This window comes from Sparus aurata, chromosome 12, assembly GCF_900880675.1.
Source record: "Sparus aurata chromosome 12, fSpaAur1.1, whole genome shotgun sequence".
Classification (NCBI taxonomy): domain Eukaryota; kingdom Metazoa; phylum Chordata; class Actinopteri; order Spariformes; family Sparidae; genus Sparus; species Sparus aurata.
In genome coordinates, this window is record NC_044198.1 from 11,787,729 (window position 1) to 11,801,638 (window position 13,910).

Consider the following 13,910-nt stretch of genomic DNA (forward strand, 5'->3'; position numbering starts at 1 on the left):
ATTCAACATTACATGACCAAACAAAAGTAACGTAGTAACTGCAACTGTTGTTGGTAACTTATATGAGGAAAAAAATACTGCAGTTGTAGGTGGAGCAGCGTCTTTCCTCCCGCCTGTCCTACCAACTCTTCGTCACATTTCTGCCCGAAAAACAGTGTCTGTCACCGGCAAAAACCTTTAACTCACTCAAGTGGATGTGTTGATAGAAATCACCGCGATGGTCGGCCCTCCCGACCGAGACTTCAGTGAACTTTCCCCCAGAAAACAGCCTCCGTCCCAGCAAGTGACAGAGTCACGCAGCGACCTGTTTACTGATGGCGATTATGTAATAATGTAATTTAGCACGGAAACGTAACTCTTTCACCTTCCGGATGTTTAGGGGGCCGGGTTCTTAATCACTACACATTATAAACGGTCCGCGGGTTTAGATTGACAGGGAAACACCTAGGATACACCCTGATGTCATCATCATGACGTCTACCGTCACATCTCTTTAGGAGCGGCAGCGCAGCTTTCTGTGTGAATTACATGGCGGTTCGTCTTTATTCCAGCGGTGCTTCGCACTGTGTGAATGACCAACGGCGGAGAATTGACGAACCGCCGCTGTGGCGTTAATCTAGTGTCTCTGTGTGAAAGGGGCTATTCTCAGCCTCCGCAGGTACTACCACCTCCTGTTTGGTACGACGCGTCGACGCAAATAATGCATGTCGACGGGTTTATTACGTCGATTACGTCGACTACGTCCCAGCCCTAATATTTATCAAAGGTGTCTGACAAGGCCTGCTTATCTAAAATCACTTTGATCTCCAGATCAAAATATATGACAGAGTCAAGTCCTCGATAAGCCCTCAAAGCGGTCTGATAAATATCGTCCATCATGCTTCTATTCTGGAATCTTCATGTGTTGTTGGAGCAGGTACGGATCCGGGCCAACATCAGATACAGTATCAGAGCAGGTACTCTTCTAGCACACAGTAGTGGTGTGTAGATAGATGGGTAGCTCTGGTCTCAGATGCAGTGTAATCCTAGGCTGGCAGGTAAATATAGCCTGTGGCTGCTTCAGGCTGGGCTGAGTGCTGCTTTTGCACTGCTCGACCTTGGCTCATCCTGCCCTCCCTTTCCTCAGAGGGGATGAAAAGACACCAGCCAGCACTATTACGCTGCCTTACAAAAAACATGTCTCTAAAAATGTACAAGAATTGATCCAATGTAATAGGACTCCAGGGTTTCCCCTACATGTAATTGACTGTGGCGCACCGCCACGGCAAAATAAAAGCCGCCACACCTTAAAAATTCAGGCATAAATAAATCCAGTGTTAGAAAAAGGAAATATTTTACCGCCGTCTTTCACTGCAGTCTTTGACGTTAACTAGCATTTTGGATATTTAGCTTGATAATTAGCTAGAGGATTAAAATGGTCACTTAGAGCAGAGTCCTGCACGGGTCACCGCATCCGACCCGTTTTCCGACAGAAGCACAAATTACATTCCATACCCGAGCCGACCCGCTATAAATTGATAGCGCCGGCCGAAGGAAAACTGGACAGACGCCATTTTTAAAAGTGAAAGTAAGACCGCGTGGGGAAAGGGAGTTCAGGGAGGGCGCAAGCACGCATGAATGAGCTCATATGAAATATAAATGGTTATTATTTGTGTCGCCAATAATGACCCCCCCCCCCCCCCCCCCCCCGGCGCCACAGTGTCAGAAAATACTGGGGGAAACACTGGGACTCACTAATTCACTTTACACCAAACCACCTGAAATTTTATTTGGTATAACTCAACACATAAACATTCTAATAAAATAACACCTTAAGTTTTAAAGATATCGTATTGCAGCAATAGAGACAAGATATTTTTATAGTACTTATTTCATTCATAATAGAGACTCAGATAACTCTATATTGCTATTGAGCAGGGATGCATGATATACTGTATACGAGAGAGATACATTATCAGCCCTCTATGTATCATACATAATGTGAAATATACATTATTGACTATTTTTCAGTATCTGTGAAATTACCCCCAATAAATCAGCAAATTGCTCTCATTGACTTAACATGTGCAACATCTTCCTACTCTCATCGACAGACACCCACTGCAGACATTTCCAGAAAACAAGCTCTGATGAAACCATGGTACTCAGCAGCTATCTGATGAAGCACACTGAAAATCTAGCAAGCTTAATACACATTTCTCAGGAGTTGGCGGTCACATGAAAATGGCTGAAATTAAATTGTCCATACACATGACTCTAAATGAGTCCACCCAATATGTAGGTCAGCCAATATTGGCCAATCACAGATTAATTAGTATCAATCATTATCAGCGTACATGTTGGTCAACATCCGCAGATATAGAAGTTTAATATAACATGATGCAGTGAAGTTAACTGTTTCAGTGCACCAATGTAAATTTGGACAGTAAAGTTTATTATTACTCTGCAAAACATCATCCATTACATATGAATCTTGGTCACACTGTGATTTAAAATCTTTATATTGATATCAATTTTAGTCCCTCATATCAATACTGGAAATGGCCCTGAGTATCCAGTACCTGTCATACTACTCTGAATGAATGTAAATGTTGCTCTGTGTGAGTTTGCTCCTGCTGCTTGCTAACACATTAGCTGTAACACCTAATCACTATGAATCTGTCACCTTGTTTTGAAGTTATTTAGCCCCCTAGTGGCAAAAAGTTTCCCAACGAAAACTCCTAAAGAAGCACAAAGGACAAATCACATCCATTAGTCCCTTAGATTCTAGGACACATCCTAAAGAGCCCCACTCTCAAGGCACATATAAACATACTCCATTACCTTCCATAATGCACGCAGAATCATAAAATATTCTTTTCATACAACATCTTTCATCAAATCTGGGGCAGTCTACAATACTTTATTTAAACACACTAGAGATGCAATTCTGTGTCCCACAAGATCAGCAATGATTTGACAAATGTTTACAGAGAAAACTATCTGAAATGGTCAAAGTCAGCAAATTAGTAAAAAGTTCCGCCTTTTGTACCTAAAGATCTGTCGTGTATAGTAGAAAATTGTCATGGTTTCCCCTACATGTAATTGACTGTGGCGCACCGCCACGGCAAAATAAAAGCCGCCACACCTTAAAAATTCAGGCATAAATAAATCCAGTGTTAGAGAAAGGAAATATTTTACCGCCGTCTTTCACTGCAGTCTTTGACGTTAACTAGCATTTTGGATATTTAGCTTGATAATTAGCTAGAGGATTAAAATGGTCACTTAGAGCAGAGTCCTGCACGGGTCACCGCATCCGACCCGTTTTCCGACAGTAGCACAAATTACATTCCATACCCGAGCCGACCCGCTATAAATTGATAGCGCCGGCCGAAGGAAAACTGGACAGACGCCATTTTTAAAAGTGAAAGTAAGACCGCGTGGGGAAAGGGAGTTCAGGGAGGGCGCAAGCACGCATGAATGAGCTCATATGAAATATAAATGGTTATTATTTGTGTCGCCAATAATGACCCCCCCCCCCCCCCGGCGCCACAGTGTCAGAAAATACTGGGGGAAACACTGGGACTCACTAATTCACTTTACACCAAACCACCTGAAATTTTATTTGGTATAACTCAACACATAAACATTCTAATAAAATAACACCTTAAGTTTTAAAGATATCGTATTGCAGCAATAGAGACAAGATATTTTTATAGTACTTATTTCATTCATAATAGAGACTCAGATAACTCTATATTGCTATTGAGCAGGGATGCATGATATACTGTATACGAGAGAGATACATTATCAGCCCTCTATGTATCATACATAATGTGAAATATACATTATTGACTATTTTTCAGTATCTGTGAAATTACCCCCAATAAATCAGCAAATTGCTCTCATTGACTTAACATGTGCAACATCTTCCTACTCTCATCGACAGACACCCACTGCAGACATTTCCAGAAAACAAGCTCTGATGAAACCTTGGTACTCAGCAGCTATCTGATGAAGCACACTGAAAATCTAGCAAGCTTAATACACATTTCTCAGGAGTTGGCGGTCACATGAAAATGGCTGAAATTAAATTGTCCATACACATGACTCTAAATGAGTCCACCCAATATGTAGGTCAGCCAATATTGGCCAATCACAGATTAATTAGTATCAATCATTATCAGAGTACATGTTGGTCAACATCCGCAGATATAGAAGTTTAATATAACATGATGCAGTGAAGTTAACTGTTTCAGTGCACCAATGTAAATTTGGACAGTAAAGTTTATTATTACTCTGCAAAACATCATCCATTACACATGAATCTTGGTCACACTGTGATTTAAAATCTTTATATTGATATCAATTTTAGTCCCTCATATCAATACTGGAAATGGCCCTGAGTATCCAGTACCTGTCATACTACTCTGAATGAATGTAAATGTTGCTCTGTGTGAGTTTGCTCCTGCTGCTTGCTAACACATTAGCTGTAACACCTAATCACTATGAATCTGTCACCTTGTTTTGAAGTTATTTAGCCCCCTAGTGGCAAAAAGTTTCCCAACGAAAACTCCTAAAGAAGCACAAAGGACAAATCACATCCATTAGTCCCTTAGATTCTAGGACACATCCTAAAGAGCCCCACTCTCAAGGCACATATAAACATACTCCATTACCTTCCATAATGCACGCAGAATCATAAAATATTCTTTTCATACAACATCTTTCATCAAATCTGGGGCAGTCTACAATACTTTATTTAAACACACTAGAGATGCAATTCTGTGTCCCACAAGATCAGCAATGATTTGACAAATGTTTACAGAGAAAACTATCTGAAATGGTCAAAGTCAGCAAATTAGTAAAAAGTTCCGCCTTTTGTACCTAAAGATCTGTCGTGTATAGTAGAAAATTGTCATGCGTCTGGTGAGCAAAATAGTCTGTGCTTTAATGTGTGATCTACTTCTTTGAGTTTCCAATTGTCTGCTCTGAATAAAATCAATCCAAATCAAAATGTTCATGCAGTTCACAGCAGACAGAGGAGTAATGTCTCTGTTTATAGATTGTTTTTCAAAAGATGTGAGTCTTTTCACTGTGCAGTGCGATGAGCTAAATTACCTAAATGATCTATTAGTTTGCATCCAAAGCTCTGGAATATAAAAACAGCCAAAAAGGATTAATTTTCCCTTTGTCTAAAAAATATTTCCCTATGCAGATGAAAAGTATACAACTTTTAATTACCAATGTTAGGCAATTCTGCAAAGTATTTCTGATGTAACTGTCCCATGTATTGTTTTGTGTTGGGACAAAAGCAGGCACAGAGGCAGAAGAGAGTTTTTGGCTGATTAGGGTTGGGTATCCATAAGGTTACATAAAAGTGGAATGAGATACCCTGAAGCTCTGCTACTCCACTCACACTCAAACAAACTGTGTGTGCATGCGTGTACACATACAGCTCCTTTGAAAATATGAACAGGCACACACATACACATACACACACAGAGCACACACTATCCATTAGCAGATCTTTGGATCCACTGTTATAAGTGCAGCCCTGGAGGAAACAGGAAAATGCACAGGCCCGAGAAGCCTCAAACTAAGGTACAACAATAAAAAGGTTTAATGTCCCAAATTAGTCCATCCCATTGGTGGCAGAGAACAAAAAATAAATGTCATATGAAGTCCGGTGAAGATGTCCATTGGTATCTTTAAAATCTGGGCACTCAATTCTGCAATTCAGGAGACCAAGTCTGCAGAGGTGTCTAGAAATGTTATACTTTCATTGATTTTCAAGGTAGATATCTGGCATATTTCTAATCCATATTTCTGTACCTGTAGCTAGCTTTCTAAATGTAAGCATCTGCATTTAAGCATCTAATCAAACTATGTATAAGCAAATAATCAATGGTAAAGGTATTGGATCAGGATCAGGGCCATAAAAACCTGAGCGGGACATCCCTAATTCATAGCAGCATAAATCAATGAAAGTCACTGGACTGTTGTGACTAGTGACTGGTAAACATAGAGCCGTGATCAATGACGCTAGACATAATAGCCACAGTGTAGCCAGATGGGGATCCATACAGTGAGTGAGTCAAGAGCAGTCGGTTTGCCTCAGTGATATTTCTGCTCTTGTACTTTTCTCATAGATAATTTTTTTTCTTTTACAATTTTTCCAGATACAAGTGAAGAGAGACAGGGAAAGATAAGGAGTGACAGAAGCAGATGACAAAGGTCGTGGATCTATTTCAAACCCAGGACTCTGCAGCTGCTTGCATGCACCTTTTGTAAGCAGAGCCAGCAGAATGTACCTGCATTTTCTTTGCAGATTCCCTAACCACATTACTGTCCAGTCCATCCAGACTTATGATAGGATCTTTTTTGGCACTGTAGTAGATGACCTTTGTGCAAGGGGAGGTGCAGGGAAGAGAGAGGCCATGCTGCCGAGTTTGATTTACATCGAATGGAGCTAATTAACATCCCCAGAACATTAAGAACTGCCCGTGCCTCCTCTTTCCCTCTCTGCCTTTTTAACTTGCTTCCTCACTCCTTCTGGCTACATGGCAACAATCTACTGGAGGAAGAAAGACAGATTCAGAGAGAGATACACAGTGAACAGAGAGACAAGGTGGCGTGGTTGATGATTGAGGTGAGAGTAAGGGAGGGAGGCTACTCAGACAGAAGCACTGAAGCAGAGACTGTTTTTTTGTTCTCTACAAACTATTCCTTATTGCAGCATGAAATGTACCTTAATCTGTGAAATCCTATTGAAAACAATACAGCATTGCTGTTGCTGTGGATTACTCTTCATCCTTTTTTATATAGAATTAGCAAGGATACAAAGAAATAAGATTTTTTAGTGATTTACCCTTGAAAACCCAAACATGTTTCTTCCATAATGCATAATAACTTAAAACTATACAGAATATAGCAGGAACCACATTTGTTTTACAGTTCACAAGACAGATTTCTTAATACAGTATTTTATTTTATGATGAACTGAGAATTTGTGCTTGTGTTTTTAACACTACAGTGAGGCCAAATTAACTGCATCCCAAGCCTTTTAAAATGAGCTAAATTAGATGGTGGATGGTTTTGAATCAACTGACTATTAATGAAATCTTGAAAGATGGCCAATCAAGTTCAATAACATTAAGTCAGCACCCAAAGTGCCTTTTCAATCTCAAATGGTGTCTTCTGTACAGTAAAATAGCATTAATATTCTCGCTTTTCTTTGGTTTGCAGTGACTGTGGGCTCAGTGACCTACTTTTTTAGTCTGATCATAATGACTTGAATGTCATGTCAGTGTAATCAGTTTAAATTTAGTTATTTATACTATATGTGTATCATTTTATCATTAGCAGGCATCTAAGGGTGTTTAAGAAGAAGAGTATACCTAAACCATACTAATAAAAAAAACACAACAAGATGTCACCTGCACAAAAAGCACAGCAAAGCCTACCACATCTACCTTCCTGTAGCACCACCAGCCCTACACTCATCTTTCATACTTGCTCACGACTATTTTGTAGCTAGCATAACAATACATAAATCATAGTCAAAATATAATCAAAATAATTGTTTGGTTAAGTTTAATATCTAAATTGCAGGATTTTACGAAAAAAGTCAAATGTGTGACAAAACAGCATCATAATGACGTCTTTTAGCGCTACGGAGATGCCCTGGCTTACAAACCTTTTTCTCCAGATGTAAGAAAACAACTGGGTTAGCTATCTCTGTAGTAACAGCAGAGCAAATCTCTGAGCTTGATACAACTCCGTCCTCAGCCAGAGAATATACATCTTCATGCTGCCTAACCACAATTTAGATGTTATTTTTTTGTCATCTGTCAAGGCCAAATCTCATTAATTTTACATTTCTACGCTACATGCCATCTTTTGATCATGTGCTATGTGTTAAGGTCAACAGTCAAAATGTTTACACCAAAGTTAAAACTGTAATTTATTTCCTTATTAAGTATGAGTGAAGTTTTCCTGACTGCCTTAGTTTCAATTTTGTATGGGTACATGCACCCCAGTGTTCACCCATCACATCCAGAACCAGTGAGTTTCTACCAAAAGTCTCTACTTTATCTCCGTAGGTTCTTTGTTCAGTGCGTTCAGTGTTCACTCTTGTAGTAACAATTATCAAGACATTGCACAGCCTTAACGTCTAATCATAGTTACAATTCAAACTTAAGCCAACCTTACATTTTAGTTGCCAAAACCAAATTCCCTGGCATTGTTACGCGACAAAGAGGGGCAAATTACAAAAACAATTCATGCTGTGTCCAGTGTTATCCAATCTATGATGGAGTTATGTAATCCTCAAATAATTGGTGTTTGTACGATTCCATTGTTTGTGTGGGACTTCTAAATGTCCTTCTAGACAGAAAATGTATTTTTTACACAAGGGATTTGAAAATTGATTAAACTGCATGATTTCATAGAAAATAACAGAATGGAAAACTAAAGAATAATTAGTAATAATGGATAAGGATAATACAGAGAAGCTATTTAGCTGAAAATTCAAAGCTACTTTTTTGACAACAAGCTGCTTAAAGCCTACCGGGTGGCCTCTGAGACACTTTGCTTTACGGTTTGGACAAACAATGTATTTTATCCTATATGAACATTAAATAACTTCTCTAAAGAAAAGAGATTACACTCCATGAGCACCCTAGCTCTCACTGCAGACTCAAGTTTTTGGACTGACTCGTTTCCTTTGTGGTTCTGTCACTCTGGCAAATGCTCATTCTCTCTGTTTTACATGTACACACACACACACACGCATGCGTGCGCGCACACACACACACACAAATCTCACAAAGTGAATATAAAAAGACCTGTCTATCCTCTGTTGCATGTTGTGCACACAGAAATATTGCAGCAGGAACAGAAAACAACTGAGAGCTGGCTTGTGCATCGAACACCGAGTCCTCAGTACATGTCATAATGTCGCAAATTCCACTAAGGGATAAAATTCATTAAAGTTTTTTTTTTAAAAATCCATTCAACAAGTACCTTTCACAATAGAATATGTGCTTCCATAAATAATTGCTGGCAAGTGTGAGCGCAAGCGCCACAACCAATAAAATCTGCACCTGAAGGCACAGCCAGAGTGGGAGAGTGCAGGGGAGAAGTAAGACGGAGGAGTAAATGAGAGCTCTTATGCCCACAGGATGATATCCTACGTGCCTAGTTTGTGACAACAGATTTAAATAATTATATCCACACAACAAATATTACAGGCAGCCAATAATACAATATATAATCATGAACATAGATATCTAATACGTGTATTACAAACATGCCCCACAAAAAGATATACAGATGGGTTAAAATTGCATCTATTATTAGAGTGTACCTCCATCTTCCCCCTCCATTTTACATCACCCCCAGTGAAAAAAATCTGTAATATGGGGGAAGACACCACATCTGAGACCAACACAGCTTAGAGCATGGTAAAGGTGATGTGCATGATAATACATGTACGTGCACACTGAACTTGCACTGCATTAATATGAATGAGCTGCACCCATGTCAGGCTGAAATCCCCCAGAATCCCTCTCATTTCAAAGAAAAAATGTCACTGCCTGTTATTCAACCAACAGCCTATATCGGTCACACCTCTAACGGCATAAAAATCACCACCAGGCACTTTTTCCTTCCCCCACAGCCAAATATCTGACCGAGCAAAGACAACCTGCACCAGAGAATATGTGCATGACTGGTTAGCCTACACACAAACACACACATGCACGCACGCACACACACACACACACGCACCAGCTGAGACCACAGGACCAACTGTGTAATTATACATGTGTAATTGCATCCTTGCCAGTCTTGCACAATAGATGCAGTGAGAGATACAGCTAGAAAGATTGAGAAAGGCAGGTAGAGAGTGAGAGACGTATGCAAGAAACACCGTCACCTCCCCTGTCTCTTGAGACAGCACGGTCATACCTTGCGCCGGCGGTCCCTGGATCGATTCCTCTTTTTTATCTTTTCCTCCTCCTTCTCCCTCTGTTCCGCGGCGGCGGCCTCCGCAAGGTCCTTGGTCTTGCGGAGCTGCTTGGCAGCTTGCGCCATGGTGCCGCTGCTACTGTTGCTGCTGCTGCTCCAGTCACCGTTGCTCCAGCCCTCCTCTCCTTTGCACTACCACCAGTCGTCCCTGTTTCCTCTTCCCTCTGTCCCCCAAGCCCCGTCGCTTACTACCTCTTCTCTGGTGGCCACCACGACATGTGTGTGTATAAGGCAAGCAGTTGGAACGTCTGTGTCCAGATAATTGTAGTGTAAGTGGATGATTTTGATGCTACAGCAGCCACAAGACAGCCTCCAGCAGCCACAAAGAAAGATGCTACAGCTAGTGGTGCTGATGCTGCTTGCCTGTGCCGCGGCTGCTACTCATCCAGTCAGCTTGCACTGCGCTGAATTGCCTCCCCTCCCCCTACTATCTTTCCTACCTTCCACCCTTCTCTCCTCTCTCCTCCCTCTGCTTGCACAGACCAGTCACGCAGTCCTGTGTTCAGCACGGTGGGGATCCTGCTGCAGAGCTCCCTCTTTTTATCTGTCAAATGTCCTCCTCTTCATGCTGCTCTGCCTCTTTCGCCACAGTTTTCCTCCCTGCGAATGTTTTTTCTTTGACAGGAGCTGTTGTCTCATCTTGCATAAGTGACGGACAAAAGATGAGGGCGCCAAAGCTGTGGAATGCCTTCAGATTATTTTTCTCACGTCTTGCCTCTCTCTGACCATGATTTGTCTATGGCACCTCCCTCCTGGAAACAGATGGAGAGAGGGAAGAGTAGTGAGAGAATGAAGCTCGTAAAACAGAAATGCATATCATCTCTAATCTAATACACAGCATCTGAGAGCATGTTCTCCTGCAGCATGGCTCTTTGCACAGACTGGTCACTTTTTTGACTATAAAAGGCTGATGTTAAGGTCACAAGGCAACATTGTGCCATACATTAAAACCCTACAATAACCCACTTCCCTCATGTTTTAGTGTCAGAAGCAGACAGGGAGGGAAACATTGACGACATGAATGCTTCATAAAAACTGCATGTCCTCTGCCTCCCCTTTCATTCCACCACTTTCCCTCTTTGCAGCACATCAGAAGGGCCTGCATGGCTGTTTGATGCTGCAATTCAGCAGCAGATGAGTCAACAACGACATGAACAGACAACAGGATTTAAAGAGGATTCGGGCAGAAATATGTTGACTGGTCTCTGTATTGATGTCCAAAGGAAAGACACGCCTGTGGCTCTGCGGGTAGAGCCAACGTCTTGTTATCGGAAGGTCGCTGGTTCCATTCCATTGTTCTGCATGTTGAAGTGTCCTTGGGAAACTGAACCCCAAAACTGCTCCTGATGTGCTGGTCAGCACCTTGCATGGCAGCCACCACCACCAGTGTATGAATTACTGTCAGTTGCTTTGGATGTGTAGTGTCATGTTGTTTTTTACAGAAATGAATGGATTTTGGGGTTTTGGGCTGTAAGTTTGACAAATGAAGTAATTTGATGATGTCACTTCATTTGCTATTGTCACAGCCCTGTTTTATTTCTATTAAGTACAGAATATGTCCTGTTGTTAGTTTTCATTTTAATGAAATACCTTCAAAAAGGAATATTTGTCAAGGTGGGCAAAGATGCTAATATTCTCATATGCAACAGAAAAATAACAGGCATATCAGGCATTTACTATCATCTTAATGTTAACATCTTGACATTTTAGAAAATGCAGAAATACTCTCTCATGTATTCCCTCCTCCCATCCCTGCACCATCATCCTTCTGCAGAATGATGTTGCAATGTAACGTGCAGCATCGCCTTCAACAAAGACACCATGTGACAAGACTAGGAATACATTCATTTTATATCCATAGAAGCCATCTGCCAACAGATTAATGCCAGATCCATTCCATCATTGCAACCCAATTTGTATGACATAAAATACACAATACACAATTTTTCCCTTTGCCAAAAAATGTAACCCCTAACTAATACTGCCTGTGCCCTCTGATAACTATGTGTGGGTTTAATTTTTCAATGTGCATTTATCTGAATGACAGCTTTGCATTTTCTTTTGCGTGCTGCTATACACAGACTAGTGCAATAGTGTCCACTGGGCTCTGAATTTGCCTGAGGAGCAGAATGGCCTCAACTAATTCTTCCATATTGGACAAAGAAATAAGCCTCCAGGAGATTCATGTGTCAATTCAAGGCTACGTGCACGTCATAAATTCGCTCACGAAGCTCTCTGTGCACAGTATTGATGTGCCAATAGAGGTTTGTTCAGTAATGTGTCCAATGGACTTTGGCAGCCACGAATCTTTTAGCTGACCAGTCCACTTAGACACTTGAATGAATAACCATAATGAAAAGATCATTCCACTGTTTGGATGTTTTTGCACTGCCACATTAACTTCTTTCACAAGGCCTGAGGTCCTGTATCCCTGTTGTTTACTATGCTGTCTAATTGTTACGATTACATGATTAGAGCACCGTTTTCAGAAAAATGTTACACCACTTATCCTTGTCAACCAGGGAAATAACTGTAGCAGGCATGTTATTGTGAGATATAATTTTCGATAAAATTAGCAAACAGTTTTGGGCAATGAACGCTAGCTATCTAGCCAGTCCATTAAACCTGACATGAGAGGAACAAATATGGGCTCATTAAACTTGGATCACATTTAATTTAGAATTTAGCTTACACAAGTATGACATAGGCCTAGGTGTCAACAGTCAGTGTTTGCTATACAGTAATTAGGTCTTTTTCGTGATAATTTAGCTAAATTCTATGCAGACTGTGAACTAACTTAAAGAAAATGTTGGCTCAATGTTAGCTAACGTTTTTATGACTAGCTAAAGCTTTACGCTAGCATGCTGCTTTTATGACAGCTACCAATTACCAATGGGCAATGCAAATACATTTAATTATAACTTGCTTACCACAGTTCATCATTTAAGGTTAGGTGTGTGTCCAAACAAGATGTAAGTAGACAGAGAGCCATTGGCGCCATAACGAAGGTCGGAAGGTTAGGTCACCGGCTGTGCTCTGTGGGTGCGTTCACGTGTCGTCGGAATGATCGTAAATAAATATTTCCAACTGTGAAATTTCACGCGGCTGCCATCTCAAATTGGAAGAAGTTGTTACGAATAACAACTCGGAAAGTCATGTCAGTCACTGTGTTGTTTTCTTGCTGAACACTCGAGTGAACAACACGCGAGAACAACTTTCCTTTTGGCGTCCACGTTGCTCACACATCATGAGCTTCCCCACTCAGAAGCGGGGCCATCCGAGGAGCAAGTGAACGCAGCCGCAAACATGACACAAGTCATGCTGTCACTGCACTGCACAACAACCAGCGGGCCAGCAGGAAACGTGATATACACAATCATGGATGGGAAGTGCACATTATCTGGTGGCACAAGAAGACTTTTAATCTACAGCCTACTTCTAAAATAAGTAAATAAATATATATTTTTAAAATGAAACCATTAGTCTGCATGTATTTGTTCATAGATAACAACAGGACACTGGAATTCTGCTGACAATGGTGGAGAATATTTCAGTCTTGATGATGTAATGTAGCCTACAGTTATTAAAAGAAAACGAGGAGTGCTAGCAGATGGTGCTAGGACCTGCCATTGATGAAAGCAGTGACAATACCAGCGCTGGGTCAGATCTGATTCCATCAGCTCCTCAGCCAAACTGTGTGGGGCTAAATATGGAAAATGGTGACGCAGGGAAAACATTTCATTTCCTGTTACCTGAAGAAGAGGTTGTGTGGTGAAAGCGTAGAGCAATGACCTGATAATCACATGAGGCGTAGGCAGAGAGAGCTCGACAAAGCCACAGAAAACTAGTTAAAACTGTGTATTAGAAGGTTTGATGAAGACTCTGGACACGAGCCGAGC

At 41.0% G+C, this 13,910-nt stretch overlaps 1 protein-coding gene across 8 annotated transcripts in view; it reads right to left on the bottom strand.

The window, feature by feature from the left end:
* Nucleotides 1-13,049, bottom strand: part of ank1b (ankyrin 1, erythrocytic b) — a 90,290-nt gene extending 77,241 nt beyond the window's left edge. For 3 of the 8 annotated variants that reach the window (XM_030436099.1, XM_030436100.1, XM_030436101.1), the window contains exons 1-2: nucleotides 12,942-13,049; nucleotides 9,952-10,763 (exon numbers count right to left, since the gene is read on the bottom strand). In XM_030436099.1, coding sequence (XP_030291959.1) covers nucleotides 9,952-10,077 — 126 coding nt within the window. In that variant the 5' untranslated portion in view covers nucleotides 10,078-10,763; nucleotides 12,942-13,049. Of the gene's footprint in view, nucleotides 1-9,951; nucleotides 10,779-12,941 lie in introns of those variants that run through there. The other 5 variants (XM_030436097.1, XM_030436098.1, XM_030436094.1 and 2 more) reach the window with 3 other exon arrangements.
* Between the last annotated feature and the right edge of the window lie 861 nt (nucleotides 13,050-13,910).